Raw genomic sequence first — 20,675 nt, 5'->3', positions numbered from 1 at the left:
AGTCATTATTATGATATTTTAAGTCTCAAGCTTAAAACCACTCATTGCCTAATTCAATAAAAAAAGCTATTTAAGTATAGAAAGTCACAAGGAAGAACAGATTTTGTGTCATATTAGCAAATCTGATTTTCATTAATGCAAGATGAATGTCTTCTCTGAAACACTTTCATATCATATTAATGACATGATAGCAAACAGCATCCTCGGGTTGCTAGGCAACATGAGGGCCCTCTAATGATCTCCTCCGTACTAGAGAGGGCACAGAGAGACGATATCAGAGCTTGGAGGCTATTTCCCACTTCCCGGCAACTGTTTCTGCTTGAAGACCACCAGGGGGCTGAGAGTGGAGGGAAGTAATGACACCGTTCACCATGTCACACTCACACACACCTCGTCACTCCTCCCTCCTTTTCACAGCCTTAGTGGAGGGAGAACAAGAACTGAGAAGTGAGCCCACAAGTTTCAACCCACGTGCCTTCCCTCGCCTTAGGGGGACATCAGGCTGCCATGAGACCAGGACAGGCAAAGGAGTGGATGCCTTAAGGGGTGACTGTCAAGTCACAGTCTGTTGGTCTCTGCTCTGCTCTGCTCCTTGTCCTCCTACCCCCTGGGGGGGGGGGAGGGCCCCATCTGTCATGCTGTGACTTGATGATTCCGAGACACCATCTGAGCCAGGCCTTCTAGTTACGTACTGATACTCAAAACAACCACCCTCAAACTCAGTGGCACTGAGCAAACTCCACTACCCTTGCGTTGGCCTGGCTCTGCTCCGTGACTGTGGGGGCTGCGGCTAGGAAGACAACTGCTCTGACGGCTGGGCCTAGAGTCATCTGAAGTCTTCTTCACTCACACATCTGGCCCCTGCACTGGCCCAGGTGCAGCACTTGCTGGAGTGTCTGCTTGGCTTCCTCACAGCAGGGCAACCTCCGGATGGCTGCACATCTCACCTGACAAGCTGGGACCCTGAGAGCGAATGTTCCAGCAGACAAGCTGGAATTACAGGGCCGTCTATGACGCAGCCTCGGAAGTCGCAGGGCCTTACGTCTGCCACATGCCGCGGGTCAAAGTCATCACAAGCTCGTCCTGATTCAAAGGAGGGGGCTGAGACCCCAGCTCTCTGTGAGAAGAGTGCCAAATAATTGGCGGTCACTGATGGACACGGCCACGCCAGCCACTCTAGGAAATCTGGAGCTGGGACTGAGATGCACCCGGGTCATCTCTGGGGGTTTGGGGATTTATAACGGAGACACAGGGACTGTGGGGCAAGCCGAGAAAGCAGCTTAGTGGCACTGAACAAACTCCACTTTACTACACTCACGTTGGCCTGGCCGCCCCCTGCCCCCCACCGAGGATGGTCATGGAATGATTGTTGGACATCACTTCCTTGCAGAAGGTCGAGGACGCTGCCTGCTGTCTGCTCTGAGGTTGCCATTGAGAAACCTGAGGTTCTGTGGACCCCTGTTCTTCTTCTAAGGGATGTGCTTTACTCACCAGACACTTTCGGGAGCGCCTCACTATTCCCAGTGTCTGGAATTTCATCACAGAGAGCTTTGAGTTGTTTTTCATCTGTGCTGCATTTTTCAACCTGGAGGCTGATATCTTCCAGTTCTAGGCTTTTTTTTTTTTTTAAATCTTCTGCCTTGAAGAGTTCCCACTATGTTTTCCCTGCTCTGTCTGAAATTCCTGTTAGTCAGATAATAGGCCTTATTCTCTTTTTCCTGAAGTTTCCCTGGCTTCCCCTTGCAACACCTCTGCTCTGACTGCTCCGGGCGGGGGGGGGCGGGGGAGAAGAGCAGGGCAGGAAGGGGGACTAGGGACTCCATCAGTCAGCACTGGCACTGTCCCCTTCCTCATTCCTTGTCTTGTCACACTTCTCCTCTCCTAGACCTGGTGTCCCTCCTTCGGGAGTCTCTTCAGTTGGCACTTTGCAAAGAACAAACCTCCCGTCTCCTGCAGGGAAGGGGATGTCCCACATCCCGTCTCCTACATGGGGGGATGGGGGTCGTGTGCACTTTTAATTGCAGAACAGGACAATCTCTTCCAAGGTTTGTCTTGCACTTGTAGACAGGGGTTCCCGACTAATGGTTATCATCAGGAAAGAATAGCAACGAAAAAAACCTTTTTAACCTTCTTTCCAATAGCAACATGAATGATTTTTTTCAAGAAAACCTTAAAATTAAAAATGCTTCTCCACCTTAAGTATCTTCCTACTTCACGTGCCACAGGCTGACCTGCTATCACGAAGGCCTGAGCTGACACTTTAGTCCAGTCCTTGATTGGAGAAATCAGGGTGGGGGTTAGATTTATTCTTTCTTTTCTTCTCTCTCTCTCTTTCTTTCGTTCGTTCGTTCTTTCTTTCTCCTTCCTTCCTTCTCTCTTTCCTTCCTTCCTTCTTCCGCCCTCCCTCCTCCTTTCTTTTTTCTTTTTACAGACACACTTGTGGCATATGGAAATTCCCAGGCTAGAAGTCACATCTGAGCTGCAGCTGCCGGTCTACACTACAGCTGCAGCAACGCAGGATCCGAGCCACATCTGTGACCTATGCCGAAGCTTGTGATACCACCGGATCCTTGACCCCCTGAGCGAGGTCAGGGATCAAACCCACATCCTCATGGACATTATGTCAGGTTCTTAACCCACTGAGCCACAAAGGGAACTCCAGATTATTTCACATATTAAATCCTTGCCAGGACCCTAGTAGCCTCAGACCTGCATCTGGAAAGATCCACTCGCAGGTCTGACCAGAGGGGCAAAAACTGATACACTGGACACCCTTCGGGGTGCCCTAGAGAGGGTTCGATTCGGGGGCCTGGCAAGCCCAGCAGATCCTTGGTGGTGAGACTGTGTTAACGTCTTGAACGTGGTCTAGCTTTGTTCAATTATCACGTGCAGAAAGCCCCCAGCTTGCAGGCGCTGCTTGTCAGCTGGGGCTGCTAGTGGCCGGCGGCTGATCGTTAGGTCTGCCGCGGAGCAGAGAAGCCACCCCCTGGCAGCCTCGCGGCCTCCAGCGTGGTGGATATTTTCCTCTTTCGCTCGGACTTGCTCCTAATGATTGAACTATAGATTATTAATGCAGCGAGCCTCTGGGATCCCAGCGTGACCATGCTGGGCTCTATTCTGCCCTCGGAGCCTTCAGCACGTACCCTGCCCTGGCAGGCGGGGATCCAGCAGCTGTTGGAGACACTGGGGCCGAGACCAGACAGTGGGATGCAAACAGCGGCTCCTATTAACAGCTGCAGGGGCATCGCTGGTGGCATTTGGTGCTCTCTTCTCCCCCAGATGACCAGAGAGGGGGGATAATAAGTCACAAGACCCAGCTTGGTGTTTGCTGGGTGGGTGACAAGAAGCGTCTTTGGAGAGAAGGAACCTGGGGCTATGCCATCTGTCACACTGCAAGTGATCCTGGGTGGGTGCTAGGTTTGGGAGTGTGCAGGGCCCACGGTAGGGCGACCCCAGGACTGTGATCCCAGCCCCGCCTGGAGCAGGGGTGCAGCATAGCCAGTGTTTGTGGCCTGGCTCCTCCAGGACAGGCTCAGGGCTGAATGTGTCCTATAGGTCACCTCCTATGGTTTCCATAGCAACCCCTGGGAGCTGCGATAAGCCCCTTTTACAGGTACAGAATTGAAGCTTAAAGGAACGGACTGACCTGCCGAAGCCAGCACGGGTAGGTGAGGCAGAGGGATCCCCGGATGTGTCTGCTGAGCCGTGTACTCACCTTTTCACACATTATCACACCGAGCGAGATTCAAGTTCAATAAGGAATTTGAGGCTGGTATAATGGCAGAAGCAGGGGACTAGCTGACATGAAGGTTCATTGCCATGGAGGCCAAACGGCAGTGCCCAGGGTCCTACATGCCTTGGATGCACGGCCAGCAGGAACTGTAACTGCTAAGCCTTTAGTGGTTCTTTCCCAGCCTTGGTGCTTTCTTCACTGGAAGCTCTGATCAGTAGTTGACTGAATTCTCAAGGCAGGGGGGCCATCAGCAGATCCCCGGGCTCCTCTCCCTGGGCAGCAGGCTTCTCTCCAGTACCCCACCCTTCAAACTTTAGCCACCTTGGCCTCCCTGGAGGCACAGCTCCTGTCCTCAGCTTGGAGAGTGCTGGCCTCCAGTCCCTTTGCCATGACCTGGACACTCTCTCACAACAGCAGCTGGATTGATGCAGGGCTCGCCTTCCTTCTTCCTAGACTCTGAGACCATGGTCCTTCTTTGTCTTGTGTCCAGTATATTTTTTTTGGCCATGTCTGTGGAAGTTCTCAGGCCAGGGATCAGATACATGCCACAGCAGTGACAACCCTGGATCTTTAACCTGCTGAGCCCCCAGGGAGCTGTTCAATATATTTTTATTTTTATTTATTTATTTATTTAGTCTTTTTCCTTTTCTAGGGCCTCTTCCGGCGGCATATGGAGGTTCCCAGGCCAGGGGTTGAATCAGAGCTGCAGCCACCGGCCTATGCCAGAGCCACGTCTGCAACCTACACCACAGCTCATGGCAACACCGGATCCTTACCCACTGAGCAAGGCCGGGGACTGAACCCGCAACCTCATGGTTCCTAGTCAGATTTGTTAACCACTGCGCCACAATGGGAACTCCTCAATATATTTTTAAATGTTTTTTATTTACATTTGGTGAAGTTTTTCAGTTGTTTCAGGTGAAGGGGTAAATCTACTCCCCAAATAACTCTGATGTTGGATAAGGTGTTTTTGTTTTTTGGTCTTTTTAGGGCCACACCCATGGCACATGGAAGTTCCCAGGGGTCAAATTGGAGCTCTAGCTAGCTGCCGGCCTACAGCACAGCCACAGCAACGAGGGATCTTTAACCCACTGAGCAAGGCGAGGGATCTAACCCACATCCTCATGGATACTAGTCGGGTTTGTTATGCTGAGCCACAATGGGAACTCCAGATAAGGGTTTGTCAACTTGTAAATAATTAGGAGGAAGTACTTTTTTTTTTTTTTTTTTTTTTTGGCCTTGCTTAGGACATGTAGAAGTTATGGGGCCCAGGATCAAACCTACACTGTAGCAGCAACCTGAGCAGCTAGAGCGACACTGCTGGATCCTTAACCTACTCCTCCACAAGGGAACTCCAGAAAGTTTATCCTTACTGATAACAGATATAAATCCAGACTTTAAGAGGTCTTCTTGATAGTTTTGCTTTCGGGGTGGCTGACTTCTGGTCAAATTTGATGAGTTGGTTATGGGAGAAATTACAGACTAGTTTAGCCAGCTGCCTTCCAGACCCCTGTAGTCTGACTTACCCAAAAGACCACAGGTGGGGAAGGGGAAAACTACCTACATTTCCCAGGCAGTGGAAATGCAGCTTCTACAGGGGAGCAAGCACCCTCCAAAGAGGCTTCCTCCTGTGGGGCTTGAACACCACGAGGCAGAGACCCGACCTCTATGGTTTTCTTGCTTTTGCCGGCAGGCCTGGCCCTGGCAGTGTCTGGTGTTGGCTGTAGCAGCCCCTCAGACAGCGAGAGGCAGGACTTGGGGGACCCATTCTGCTGGCGTGGCTCGTGGCAGAGGTGGTGTTGTGGAGCTGCCAGTTTCCTGACGCTACTAATTCCTCCCTGTGGCAGAGGTCAGCCAGGTCTATAGAACTGCTTTCTGAATTCTTCCTAGAAGCCAGTTAAAAGTCTGATCCTCCAGCCCATTCAAGGACTTTTATAAATTCACCTGTAACTGGCAGTATGTCACCGCTTTCTGTTTGAACGGGCCAGAGAGGATTCTGCTGTCTGCAAAGGAACGTGGACTGATGGATTACCTGCTGTTACTTCCTCCTAATGTAATGAGGCTGTCTGATGACTTGGAGATGGGTCAGCTCTGCCTTTTCTTGGTTCATTCGTGCATACTTTTCTGTGTTTTTCCATCTGTGGTTTCTTTGAAGGAGCCCTTGGAACAATCTTGCCCATTTTGTGGAGGTTCATTTAAACTTGCTAATATCTATAAATCCACTGCAACTCATGGTAACACCAGATCCTTAACCCCCTGAGCAAGGCCAGGGATGCAACTCATATCTTCATGGACACTGTGTTGGGTCCTTAACCCTCAGAGCCACAACGAGAACTCCCTCAAAGCAATTTTCAAAACTATAAGATGTGAGATTCTAGACATACTTTAAAACTCAAACAGCCTCACAATTCCAAGTTTTAAATGCTCTTCCGAGCCTCCTTGGTTGCTTTTGGTGCCAGTATCTTGAAATCGTCTTTTAAGTGTTGCTTATACAGAAACCTGTGACCCATTCCTTTGCTCTCAGTGCCCTGGGCTGGGCACCATCGACTCCAGTCCACAGACATCACTAACTCTGGACAAAGCACCTGATCTCTCACACATTTAATTCTTTTTTTTTTTTTGCCACACCCATGGTACATGAAATTTCCTGGGCCAGGGATTGAACATGTGCCACAGCATGACAACACCAAATCCTTAACTGCTAGGCCACCATGGAACTCCTGCACCTATTTAATTCTCAATAATGACCTCCCTGAGGTCCCCCCCCCCTCAGAGCATGACTCTGGAAAAAAAAAAAAAGCATATGCAATTTCATGGGTACCTCCAAATGGACAGAATTTAAAATAGAATGTAGCAAGCACATACAATTTTCAAATATTTGTTCCATTGAATTTTTAAAAGAACCACTGTATTTCCATAAATTTGCATTAAATTGGAAGGGAGCATGAAAACTGCACAGAGGCTGGCACACACTGCCTTTCCATGAAGGCCAGTATGAACTGGAGGCAATGTGAATACCTGAGCCGAAATAGGTAGGGAAGAAGAAGATGACATATAATAGGAAAAAAAACCCCAAAAACAAACCTAGTCTTTTTTTTTACTGCACCCAAGCATGTGAAAGTTCCTGGGCCAGGGACTGAACCCACATCACAGCAATAACCTGAGCTATAGCAGTGAAAACACCAGATCCTTAACCTGCTGTGCCACCAGGGAAATCCCTCTTTTCACATTTTATAGGAATGTCACTTTCAGTGCATGTTCCACATGAGAAAAGCTACTTTATTCTTTCTTTTTTTTTGAATAAATTATTTTTCACTGCCTTGTGGCAGTCATTTTATTATTTTTATACTGATTTCATTTTATTTATGTTATTACTCAAATGAATATCACATCTGTAGTCATATAATGATCATTCACGGGATTTCCATCCCATAACCCAAGCACATCCCCTCAACCCCCAAACTGTCTCCTCCAGAGACCATAAGTTTTTCAATGTCTGTGAGTCAGTATCTGTTCTGCAAAAAAGTTCAGTCTGTCCTTTTTTCAGATTCCACATGTCAGTGAAAGCATTTGATGTTGGTGTCTCATTGTATGGCTGACTTCACTTAGCATGATAGTTTCTAGGTCCATCCATGTTGCTAAAAATGCTGGTATTTCGTTCCTTTTAATGGCTGAGTAACATTCCACTGTGTATACGTACTACATCTTCTTGATCCACGCCTCTGTCGATGGACATTGAGGTTGTTTCCATGTCTTGGCTATTGTAAATAGTGCTGAAATGAACATTGGAGTACATGTGTCTTTGCGAGTCGTGGTTTTCTCTGGATAGATACCCAGGAGTGGGATTGCTAGGTCAAATGGTAGTTCTATGTTTAGTTTTCTGAGGCATCTCCATACTGCTTTCCACAGTGGTTGCACCAATTTACAATCCCACCAACAGTGTACTAGGGTTCCTTTTTCTCCACACCCTCTCCAGCACTTATTGTTTGTAGACTTTTGGATGATGGCCATTCTGGCTGGTGTAAGGTGGTACCTCAGAGTGGTTTTGATTTGCATTTATCTAATCATGAGTGATGTTGAACACATTTTCATGTGTTTTTTGACCATCCATATGTCTTCTTTGGAGAACTGTCTGTTTAGATCTTCTGCCCATTTTTGGATGGGGTTGGTTGTTTTTTTGGTATGGAGCTGCAGAAGGTGTTGATAAATTTTGGAGATGAATTCCTTGTCAGTTGATTCACTTGCAAACATTTTCTCCCATTCTGTGGGTTGTCTTTTTGTTTTGTTTAGGGTTTCCTTTGCTGTGCAGAAACTTTTTAAGTTTGATTAGGTCCCATTTGTTTGTTTTTGTTTTTATTGTCAATACTCTAAGAGGTGGATCTGAGAAGATGTTGCTGTCGTTTATGTAAGAGAGGGTTTGGCCTATGTTGTCCTCGAAGCATTTTATGGTGTCTGGTCTTATATCTAGGTCTTTAATCCATTTGGAGTTTCATTTTGTGTATGGTGTTAGGGAGTGTTCTAATTTCATTCTTTTCCATGTGGCTGTGCAGTTTTCCCAGCACCACTTAGTGAACAAGCCGTCCTTTCTCCATTGTATACCCTTGCCTCCTTTGTCATAGATGAGTTGGCTGTAGGTGCCTGGGTTTAATTCTGGGCTTTCTATCCTGTTCCACTGATCTATATTTCTGTCTTTGTGCCAGTACCATGTGGGTTTGACGACTGTTGCTTTGTAGTATAGTCTGAAGTCTGGGAGCCTGATTCCTCCAGCTCCGTTTTTCTTTTTCTGGATGGTTTTGGCTATTCTGGGTCTTTTGTGCTTCCAAACAAACTTTAAAATATTTTGTTTGAGTTCTGTGAAAAATGTCCTTGGTAATTTGATAGGGATTGCATTGAATCTGTAGATTGCCTTAGGTAGTATAGTCATTTTGATCATATTAACTCTTCCAATCCACGAGCAGGGTATATCTTTCCTTCTATTTATGTCATCTTTGATTTCTTTCATCAGTGGCTTATAATCTTTTGTCTCTTTAGGTAGGTTTACTCCTAGGTACTTTATTCTTTTGGATGTGATGGGAAATGGGATTGCTTCCCTAATTTCTCTTTCTGCTCTTTCATTGTTAGTGTATAGAAATGCCATTGATTTCTGTGTATTAATTTTGTATCCTGTGACTTTGCCAAATTTGTGGATGAGCTCTAACAGTTTTCTGGTAGAGTCTTCAGGATTCTCGAGGTGTAGTATCATGTCATCTGAAAATAGTGATAGTTTTACCTCTTCCTTCCCAATTTGGATTCCTTTTATTTCCTTTACTTCTCTGATTGCTGTGGCTAGCACTTCCAGAGCTATGTTGAAGAGTAGTGGCGAGAGTGGACATCCTTGTCTTGTTCCTGATCTCAGCGGGAATTCTTTCAGCTTTTCACCATTGAGAGTGATGTTAGCTGTGGGTTGGTCGTATATGGCCTTTATCATGTTGAGGTAGGTTCCCGTTATGCTCACTTTCTGAAGGGCTTTTATCAGAAATGGGTGTTGGATTTTGTCAAAGGCTTTTTCCCCATCTATTGAGAGGATCATATGGTTTTTATTCTTCAGTTTGTTAATGTGGTGTATCACACTGATGGATTTGCGGATATTGAAGAACCCTTGCATCCCTGGGATAAATCCCCCTTGATCATGATGTACAATCCTTTTAATGTATTGTTGGATGCGGTTTGCTAGTATTTTGTTGAGGATTTTTGCATTGATGTTCACCAGTGAAATTGGCCTGTGGTTTTCTTTTTTTGTGGTGTCTTTGTCTGGTTTTGGTATCAGGGTGATGGTGGCCTCATACAATGAGTTTGGGAGTATCCCTTCCTCTGCAATTTTTGGAAATAGTTTCAGAAGGAGAGGTGTTAGCTCTTCTCTGAATGTTTGATAGAATTTGCCTGTGAAGCCATCTGGTCCTGGACTTTTGTTTGTTGGAAGTTTTTAAATCACAGTTTCAATTTCAGTTCTTGTGATGGGTCCATTCATCTTTTCTATTCCATCTTGGTTTAGTCTTGGAAGATTGTACTTTTCTAAGAATTTGTCCATTTCTTCTAGGTTTTCTGTTTTATTGGCATATAGTTGCATATAGTAGTTCTCTTATGATCCTTTGTATTTCGGTGATGTCCATTGTTATTTCTCCTCTTTCGTTTCTAATTTTATTGATTTGAGTCCTCTCACTTTTTTGGTTGATAAGTCCGGCTAAGGGTTTATCAATTTTGTTGATCTTTTCAAAGAACCAGCTTTTCGTTTCATTGGTCTTTTCTCTGGTTTTGTTTGTTTCTATTTCATTGATTTCTGCTCTGATCTTTATGATTTCTTCCCTTCTACTAACTTTAGGTCTTGTCTGTTCTTCTGTCTCGAGCTGCTTTAGATGTAAAGGTAGCTTGTTTATTTGAGCTTTTTCTTGTTTCCTGAGGTGGGCTTGTATTGCTATAAACTTTCCTCTTAGAACGGCTTTTGCTCCATCCCATAGGTTTTGGAGTGTTGTATGTTTGTTGTCATTTGCTGCTAGGTATTTTTTAATTTCCTCTCTGATTTCTTCAGTGATCCATTGGTTGTTTAGCATCATGTTGTTTAGTCGCCACGTGTTCATGTTTTTTGCAGTTTTTTTCTTGTTGTTGATATCCAGTCCTATAGCATTGTGGTCAGAAAAGATGCTTGATATGATTTCAATTTTTTTAAAGTTACCAAGGTTGGATTTGTAGCCCAGGATGTGATCAATCTTAGAGAATGTTCCATGTGCACTTGAGAAGAGTGTGTATTCTGTTGCTTTTGGATGGAATGTCCTATAAATATCTATTAAGTCCATCTGGTTTAATGCATCATTCAGGGCCTGTGTTTCCTTATTGATTTTCTGTCTGGTTGATCTGTCCCTTGCTGTAAGTGGGTGTTAAAGTCTCCCACTATTATTGTGTTATTGTCGATTTGTCCGTTTAAGGTTGTTAGCAGTTGCCTTATATATTGTGGTGAACCTGTGTTGGGTGCGTAGATATTTAAAATTGTTACATCTTCTTCTTGGATTGATCCTTTGATCATTATGTAATTACCTTCTTTGTCCCTTAAAATATTCTTCATTTAAAAGTCTGTTTTTTCTGATATGAGTATTGCTTCTCCAGCTTTTTTTGGATCCCCATTTGCGTGAAATACTTTCTTCCATCTTCTCACTTTCAATTTGTATGTGTCCCTAGAAATGAAGTGGGTCTTTTTTTTGTATCCATTCAGCCAGTCTATGTCTTTTGGTTGGGGTGTTTAGTCCATTCACATTTAAGGTAATTATTGATATGTATGTTCTTATTGCCATTTTATTAATTGCTTTGGATTTGTTTTTGCTACTCTTTTTCCTTTCCTCTTCTCTTGTTCTTTTCTGCCTATAGAAGTTCCTTTAGTATTTGTTTTAAGGCTTGTTTAGTGTTGCTGAATTCTCTCAGCTTTTGCTTAGCTGTGAAGGTTTTGATTTCTCCTTCAAATCTGAATGAGAGCCTTGCTGGGTAGAGTAATCTTGGTTGGAGGTTTTTTCCTTTTATCACATTAAGTATATCATGCCACTCCCTTCTGGCCTGCAGTTTCTATTGAAAAATCTGCCGATAACCTTATTGGGGTTCCCTTGTATGTTATTTGTTTCTTTTCCCTAGCTGCTTTCAAGATTTTCTCTTTGTCTTTAATTTTGGTCAGTTTGATTAATATGTGTCTTGGTGTATTCCTCCTTGGGTTTATTTTATATGGTACACGTGCTTCCTAGATTTGAATGAGTGGTTCCTTCCCCATGTTAGGGAAGTTTTTGGCTATTATCTCTTGGAATATTTTTTCTGTCCCCTTCTCTCTCTCTTCTCCTTCTGGCACCCCTACAATACGGATGTTGGTGCATTTAACGTTGTCCCTGAGTTCTCTGAGACTCTCTTCATTTGTTTTCAATCTTTTTTCTCTTTTCTGTTCTGCATCTGTAATTTCCACTAATCTGTCCTCCACCTTGCTTATTCGTTCTTCTGCCTCCTGCATTCTGCTGTTAACTGCTTCTAGTGAATTTTTTATTTCAGTGATTGTTTTTTGCATCTCTTCTTGTTTAAGTTTTATATCTTGTATCTCTTTGGTCAGTGTTTCCTGTAAGTTATCCATCTTTGCCTCCAGTTTATTTCCAATGTCTTACATCATCTTCAGCATCAACAGTCTAAAGTCTTTTTCCTGGAGGCTAAGAATCTCCTCCTCACTTAGCTGATTTTCTGCGGTTTTTTCTTTCTCCCTCATCTGAGCGACAGTTCTCTGTCTTTTCATTTTTATAGGTTTTTGGTGTGGTGACCTTTTTACAGATAATAGAGTTGTAGCCTCTCGTACTTCTGGTGTCTATCCCCCTTGTGGCTGAAGTTGGCATGGGGGGCTTGCTGTAGGCTTCCTGATGGGAGGGGCTGATGCCTGCCCACTGGTAGGTAAAGCCGATTCTAATCCCTCTGGTGGGTGGGGCTTAGTCTGGATGGGATTAGAGGCAGCTGTGTGCCTGAGGGGTCTTTAGGTAGCCTGTTTACTGAGGGGTGGGGCTGTGATCCCACCTGGACTGCTGTTTGCCCTGGGGCTTCTCAGCAGCTGACTGATTGGTGGGGCCAGATTTTCCCAAAATGGCCACCTCCATAGAAAGGCATGGCTGCTGAATATTCCCGAGAGCTTTGCTTTCAATGTCCTTCCCTCACAGCAAGCCACGTTCACCCCTGTTTTCCCAGGATGTCCTCCAAGAACTGAGGTCAGTTTTGACCCCGATTCCCATGGAGTCTTTGCTTTGCCCTGGGACCCAGTGCACGTGAAAGTCTGTTTGTGCCTTTTAAGAATGGGGTCTCCATTTCCCCCAGTCCTGTGGAGCTCCTGCGCACAAGCCCCACTGGCCTTCAATGCCAGATGCTCCAGGAGCTCTTTCTCCCAGTGCCAGATCCCCACATACGAGATTTTGACGTGGGGCTCAGAACTCTCACTCCTGTAGGTGAGTCTCTGTGAAGCAGTTAGTTTCCAGTCTGTGGAGTTTCCCACCCCTAAGGTGTGGGGTTGTTTATATCATGAAATCGCCCCTCCTACCTCTTGATGTGTCCTCCTCTTTTTCTTCTGGAGTAGGATGTCTTTTTTAAGATTTCCGGTCCATTTGGGTGAAGAGTGCTCAGCCTTTAGTTGTGAATTTTGTTGTTTTTAGGAGAGAAGTTGAGTTCCAGTCCTTCTATTCCGCCATCTTAATCCTGTCTCTAACCCTAGTATTTTCATCAGAGCAATATTACAAATAAAAATAGGCCTACGTTGTGTGAGGTGGAATCTGGCCCCAGCATTGGTCTATACTTTGAGACCTAGGGTTGATCATCTGAGTAACGAGGATGCTCCAACATACAGGTTCAGCCTCATGGGCAATGTGACCACATAAGAAACATCAGTGGGCAAGAGGGTGCCTCCTGGATGCCAGCAAATGGCCCGTGAGGAGCCCCAATGTGCAAATCTGCCCGAGGGTGGATGGATAGAGTTAAATGACGAGAAGCAAAATGAAGAGAATGGACTTTGATTTTCACAAATCATTTGAAAAAGGATCCTTTATAAGGCTATCAAATGAAATTGGCATTACCTGAAGTGAAAGACTGATAGGAACACTGATTTAAAGGGTCTACAGAAAGGCAGGTCCGTGGCTAAATATTGGCCAGCAGGAAAGCCTGCATTTTGGGAGAACTACTATCCAATCAATTTTACGTGTGTACAAAAAAACATGCATGACAAGTTGGGGTGGGCAGTCAGAGATCCAGAAAATTCTGGTAAGTCTGGAAACATGGGCACTTAGAACTTAGTGTGGGATTTTTCTACCATACACGCACAAGGCCACAGACTACAGAAGAACTGAAAAACAGTTATGATTAAATGAGTCCAATTGGGTTTAGTTAGTGAATCAGGAGGTGGTGTCGGCCAGTGGCAGACAGACATGGCATCTGCACACGAAGGTGACACCTGCACACGGAGGTGACACCTGCACATGGAGGTGGCACCTGCACATGGAAGTGACACATGCACATGGAGGTGGCCCCTGCACACAGAGGTGGCTCCTGCACATGGAAGTCTCCCCCAGGAAAGGCTTCCTGGGGGAGTCACTTCTGGAGTGTGCAGTTCAGAAAAGTAATGGCAGCCCACTGAGGGGCCTGCTCAAGCCCATTTGGAAACTTGTGCAGAGTGGTACCTACCCACTAAAAACAGGCTGCTGGAGCGTTTGGTTTGGCCGTGTGGAGGAGGATGATGTGGGGAGAGGGCCTGCGCGGGCAGCCTTTGCGAGCTGAATACATCAGGATGTGAAAAGAGGTGATTTAATCAAGGTTTAGAAGTATCTGATGGGCTTACACAAAGCCCTAAGGCAAGACCTATTCACACCATGAGGATAAAGGATGCTACAGATTGTTAATAAGGCTAAGGGCGAGCAACTCGGTGGGCAAGAGCCATTCTCCGCAGGCCACTGCTAAGTGGGACAGATAAAGGTGAGGCCGAATTCAGAGAGCAGGGAAGACCCAGGACGGGGACTTCACAGGAGGCTGTGGCAGGTGTGTGCACCCGTGCCTGGGACACTGGGACACAGGTGCTCTGAGGGGCAGGTTGGGGAGAAATCCATTTCGACACAGTTGCTAATGACTTGCGATGCTGATTGGTTCAGAAAGGAACAGATGATTAAACAGGGTCCATTCTTTGTCCAAAGTGATAATTTGACAGTCAGCCCATCCATTTATTTCCCTCTCTTCTTCGCACACACATACACACAAAGGCACATACACACAAATACACACATGCATACACAGAGTCACCACTGGTGAATCTTTTAAATTTTTGTATTAAAGTATAGTTGATTTACAATGTGCCAATTTCTGCTGCACAACATAGTACGCACACACATTCTTTTTTCCATATCATCCCCCATCATGTTCTATCCCAAGAAACTGGACACAGTAGGATCTCACTGCCCATCCATTCTATGGATTTCTTTTCTTCACCACCGCAGTTCACACCGGCCAGCCAACATGACAACAAAGGACAGAACAGAGGTAGAGTCCAAGCCAGCCTGGGCGCCAGACCCTCAGCTGCACTGCTGTCCTGTGACAGCTGTCGGCCTGGGTAGCACGGTGGCTGCTTGGCCACCACCACATGTCCTCTAACGGCTCCAAGCAAGCCCGTCCACAGGCAGCCAGAGCCATGGCTGGGGTGGCCTTGGCTTCTGTGCATCTGCCTGCGTGGCTGCCACCACTCCCGCCGGTGCCGCCAGCGCCTCCTCTTTCTGGCTCTCAGTGGGGTGAGAACAGATTGAAGAAAGTGGAGGGAAAGGATCCAGAGGGTATCCTTGAACCCAGAGGGGAACGTGACCTCGAGGAGATGTCCGTCTCAAGGGAGACAGATCACTGGTTAAGAGTCAGCGCTCCCAGCCTGGAGGAAAGCGCCCCCAGATGCAGTGGATTTGAACAAAAGATGGCACCAGTGCTGCCGAGGTCAGGGAAAAAATGGGTCGTCATATCTCAGCCAAAATCAGCTAGCGTTCGCCCTGCCTGCTCAGAGAGGGCTTTGCCAGGCATTCTGACAACAGACAGGGTGAGCGGTGTTGGGCCAAGACTCCGCATGGGGCCTGGCAGCACTGTGGGGCACTTGAAAAGAACGTGGCCGCAGCTGCACATACACGCTAACACACGTCCGGGAGGGACTGGTACTCCCACAGGCGCCCTGGGCACCACATTAGAACAAGACCAGCAACCCCTTTGATGACCAGCCACCAACTTCCTGCCCCCTTTCTTACAGATGTCACTTGAAATGACCCAATATCCAGTGTTGTCCCATTTTGCCATCCCAAATATCACCCCTAGCAAATCAAATGAACGTTTACAATGATAACTGCCATCAATTAACAGCTGTACCCTGACCAGTGGTCTCAAGCTCACAAAGTCCGTCTGTTTCAGCATCTCTTCCTCTCAGGGAAAAACAAACTGGCTGTGGCTTTTGAATTTGGTCAAACATGGAAACATTTTCTTTTCAGAGAAGACTCAGTGTATAACTCCCCTAAATTTGTCTTTGACACCCAACTGATTTCCCCTCTAAGTCAAATACTTTGCATAAGATTGAGAGCAACAAAATCCTATCCACAAGCTAAGGAAAAAATGAATTCATTTTCTAAATAGCCATATTTTTCTTTATTTTAAACACATATCAGAGTCAAGTCTACACAGATTTGAGGAGTGAAAGCCTACGATTAAAGGATTCTAAAGGATTCCATACTTTATCAAAATATAGTTTATAATGGGAAACATATAGGAAGAGGTCCTCAGACATAAAAGATTTCAGAAGTTAAGCACTCTTCCTGAAAAAAAAATCCGTGCATGATAAAGCTGCTTGGAAAGCCAGTAATAAAAAGAACTTTCTTATCCTGATAAAGGATGTCTACAAAGATATGTATGGCAAATGTCACACACTTAATATGGAACAAATTTCCTTTAAAATGAAGAATGTGGTCAAAGTACCATCCCTCACTACTTCTACCCTACATTTAACCACAAATCTTAGCCAGTGCAATAAGACAAGAAAAAGTTACAAAGGTTGAAGAAGAAGAAACCAACAAAACTGTTGTTATTTGCAGAGGACATAATTTTTCTGTGTGGACAATCTAAAAGAAGCTACAGGTAAATTATTTGAATGAATGAGGGAGTTTAGCAAATTTGCAGAATACAAAACCATACAAAAAGTTAGTGTGTTTCTATACACTATATAGCAACAATCAATAAGAAAATGATATTTACAACAGCAATAAAAGTAGAAAGCACTTTGGATCATATAAAACAAAAATTATGCAAGCCATCAGTTGAGAAAATTATAAACCCTTATTAAAAGATATTAAAGAGACCTATGTAAATCAAGACCTATACAGTTGACCCTTGAACCAGAACCAGTTTGGACTCCATGGGTCCACTTATATGCAGATTCTTTGATTTTTTTTAAGGGCCGTACCCACGGCATGTGGAAGTTCCCAGGCTAGGGGTCAAATCAGAGCTACAGCTGCCCCCTTACATCACAGTCACAGCAATGCCAGAACTGAGCCACATCTGTGACGTACACCACAGCTCATGGCAATGCCAGATCCTTAACGCACTGAGCAAGGCCAGGGATCAAACCCGCATCCTCATGGATACCAGTTGGATTTGTTTCCACTGAGCCACAACGGGAACTCCCTATATGCAGATTCTTTAACAGTGAATACTAGAGTACTACACAACCCGAGCTTGGTTGATTAGCAGTTGGTTGGATCCAAGGATACAGGACCACGGACATAGGGCAGACTATAAGTTATACTCAGATTTTTGACTGGGAGGAAAGTTGGCAGCCTAACCCCTGCTAGGGTTAACTATTGTGATACTGAGCTGAATAGCAAAGATATTGACTATCACCTAATTGATCTAAGGTTTAATGTGTTTCCTATCAAATACTGTGCAACTTTTTAAGGAGCCTCACAAGTTTACTGTAAAACCATTGGAAGAGCAAAGGGACAGAAATATCCAAGACACTTGCAAGTAAAATCAAGACATTGGAGTTCCTGTCATAGCTCAGCATTTAACAAATCTTACTAGCATCCATGAGGACTCAGGTTCAATCCCTGGCTTCGCTCAGTGGGTCAGTGATTAGGCATTCATGTGAGCTGTGGTGTAGGTGGTAGATGTGGCTCGGATCCTATATTGCTGTGACGCAGGCCAGCAGCTACAGCTCTGATTAGACCCCTAGCCTGGGAACCTACATAAGCTGCAGGTGCGGCCCTTAAAGAAAAAAAAATCAAGATATCTCTTCATGGATAACCATAAAGAAAATGAGAAGAGAAAACTCAAGATGGAAGAAGACATATGAAGGATAAACAACCAAGTCTGTATCCAGGGTAGATAAACAGTTCCTGTTACCTAGTAAGAGAAGACAACCCCAGAGAAAGGTGGACAAATGTCACAGACAGACATTGCCCCTGAAACCAGGATGCAAGGCCCGGGAACAAATGAAAAGGCATTCAATTGCATTAGAAATTGGGGAGGAAATGTTAAAATCCTGGGCGGACACGTTTCCACACCACCAGGATGGCCAGATACTAAAGTTGAGCAGTGCAGAGGACCAACAGGGCAGCAGAGGGCCCTCACAGATGGGTCACAGATGGCTGTTATCATTCCAACTGCCTTGGGGACATTTTGGCATCCACGAGTACACCCAAGAGAAATTCTTGCACATGAGGCGTTCTCTCAATGCCCATTAACGCTGTTTGTAATGGTACCAAATGGGAACAATTTGAATATCAATCAAGAGAGAAATGGATGGATGAGCTGCCACATTTGTGTAGGGGAATATTATGCAGCAAGGAAAACGCACAAACTCCAGCTACACGTATTGTCACAGACAGAATGTTGGCTTTTTCCAGACACTGCTGAATCACTTCAGAAGTAGGCAAAGCAAAAGAGCACATCACTCAGGAAATCCCATAGATGTGGCACGTCTTTAAAACAAGGGTTAGCCTGGCACCTGTTCCAGTACAAATAGCCAGTCACATAGCCCCCAAGGCTGAAAGTATTTACCATTCAGACCTCTACAGGGAAAGTTTGCTGAACCCTGCTTTGCAGGAAAGAAAGGGAGTTATTAACTCAAACTGCAGAACAATGGTGACCTCCACGGAGACAGAGAGGGTGAGGTCAGAGAGGGGCTTACGGGTAAGGAATTACTTCTTCACCTAGGTGGCAGGCATGTAGATTTCTAACACTAACATCCTTTAAGGGCATACATGTTTTACTACTTTTTTGTTTGTATGATGTATTCTGCCATTTGGGAACATTTTTAAGAGGGAAGCGGTACAGAGGACCCTGCGGTTCTATGACTTACATCCTGTATCTGCATTGGCCATCATCTTGTTTTGTGGATAGAGGGAGGTTCTTTTAAGCACTAGGCTGGGTCCAGAAGTAGCTTTCTCCTCTAAAGTTCTAGCCTTCCTAGAGGTATAGGATGACAGTGTCTTTGACCTTGAAAAGACTGGGATCTAGACCACCCAGGCTAACCTACCTGCCAGAGCAGAAGTCTCTTCCCCATGTCTTAGGCCAATAGCCGCCCCCTCTGCTTGAGCATATGCCGTGAGGAAGAAGGTCAGGGTCCCGGACAGCCTGTCCGAGGTGTGGGATTCCCACTGGGACCAGGTGCCTCCACATGCTGCCCCCAAATCTGCCTCTGGAATTTCTGAGCCCTGTTTTAGCAGCCCGGGGTGGAGAGAGGCTTGAATACCATTTGTGGCGTGGAGGCTGTGCGTGGATGTGTCTGGGACCCAAATCTGCAAGGGGCTGAGGGTCCCAGACGAGGAGCTGAGGGGCCCTGCATGGACACACCAAGCGCCCATGCACCTCTCTGTGGGACTCCCCACACGTTGGCCAATGCCGGTGGCCTCCATCCTCCCCCCCGAGAAGGACATCTCGACCGAGCTACTTTCCTGGGGTTCCTGTCTGCTTCCGCATCACAAACCACATCCCTCTCTCACCAGACCAAACGTGAAAGGGGTCAGGGCCATGCCCAGCCTACCTGTAGAGATCCGGGACCAGCCCATCTTCGTACCGGGCACACAGGTTGTTCAGGACTTGCTCGTGCTGGCCGAACAAGCGGATGTAGTTGGAGGCAGGGAAGGGCGCTCTGGAAAAGCACGTGATGGTTTCCACCATCTTGTACTTGTTGATGTGGATCCGGAAGTAGGTCCCATGTCTCGCGTTACCTGTGACTATTTCTGAACCCTGGCAGGGGAGTCGGTCAGAAAAAAAAAAAAAAAAAAAAAAAAAAAAAAAAAAAAAAAAACAGCATTAGAAACATTTCTGGACTTTGGGAACTTTCTTAGAGCAATTTCTTTTTCAAATGTAACAGGCTCTATCGTCGCCTGTTGCAAATCACAGTAACAGGGATTGACGAAACTCAGCTGAGGATAAGTGGCGTGTCAGAAACCAGGTGTTTGGACTTAATGACTCCACGTTCCTCAGGATATTTTACACTGTGATTGCATCGGTCCATGCTTCTAAATTAGTTGCTAGGTTACGGCCAATTCTCCATTATTCAGTACCTCTGTACAGCTAGGATGTGGAACTGGATTTATTCTCTCCTGCGAGGTATCCTAAGACCGTTAACGTTCTTAAATTTTTCACAGCATCATGTTGCGAAAAGCCTCCTAGTCAAAGGTGATCAGAACTTCAGTTTTTGAAATTTTACCGAAATAAAGGAAACAAGGAAAAGGTGAATCCCTGACAGCTGGGTCTGGGGAAGTTCCACTGTTTGATCGAGTCTGTTCCCAGGAAGAAGGTTCAAGTGCACGGGAAGTACACACCCATGTTCTGTGGGCTGCTTGTTAGTTTGTAAATTGTCAAAAGTGCAGATTCATGGCTTATGTCCTCTAGAAACTGGCTGAGCCACCATGTGACTCCGGATGACAAGAAAAAGATGCCTCTCTACTCCAGTCATGACCACTTTTTCTGTTTCAGCCCCTGGTGGCCACTGACCCACCGAGCCAGGGGGACACGCTTCTCCCTGGCTCCGCAGCAGCAAACAGGACCTTGGTGCACAAATGTGGGTTTGGCTGGTGGTGGCTGAACCTACACTTGGCCTTGGACTCTGAGCTCAGTACACAGTAATGTTCAGTAAATCTCTCCTGAGTGCACATGGATTTAAGCTTCTGCTCCGAACTTGAACGTGGCATTTAGAAACCCACGGCAAGTTGGATAGCACTGATCCCAAACATTTACTGAGTCCTGCACACCCGCTGAGGACTTTGTTTAAACAAGGACACAAGGTTTACCTGGATTTTTAAGTAAACTGAAGCAACTGGTGGGTGTGGGGGTATCATGCGGCGAAGCCCTGAGGAGGAATCGGCCCATTGTAAAGGCTCAAGGTGAGACCCCACAGGAG

General features: G+C 45.7%; 1 protein-coding gene across 8 annotated transcripts in view; it reads right to left on the bottom strand.

The window, feature by feature from the left end:
- The window catches only part of CFAP61 (cilia and flagella associated protein 61), a 292,210-nt gene that overhangs the window by 67,167 nt on the left and 204,368 nt on the right, over nt 1-20,675 (bottom strand). For all 8 annotated transcript variants that reach the window (XR_014832901.1, XR_014832904.1, XR_014832903.1 and 5 more), the window contains one exon: nt 19,311-19,516. Coding sequence is in view for 5 of the 8 variants with exons in the window: in XM_085004564.1 (XP_084860690.1) it covers nt 19,311-19,516 (206 nt within the window). In the remaining 3 variants the exon portion in view is untranslated. The remainder of the gene's footprint in view (nt 1-19,310; nt 19,517-20,675) is intronic.

The sequence above is a fragment of the Sus scrofa genome, chromosome 17 (genome assembly GCF_054392235.1).
Source record: "Sus scrofa isolate SSC_HxYL_T2T_F1_AM1 chromosome 17, Sscrofa_HxYL_maternal_Yorkshire_Landrace_v2.0, whole genome shotgun sequence".
Classification (NCBI taxonomy): Eukaryota; Metazoa; Chordata; class Mammalia; order Artiodactyla; family Suidae; genus Sus; species Sus scrofa.
Note: the sequence above shows the minus strand (reverse complement) of the source record. Positions and strands in the feature narration are given on the sequence as shown.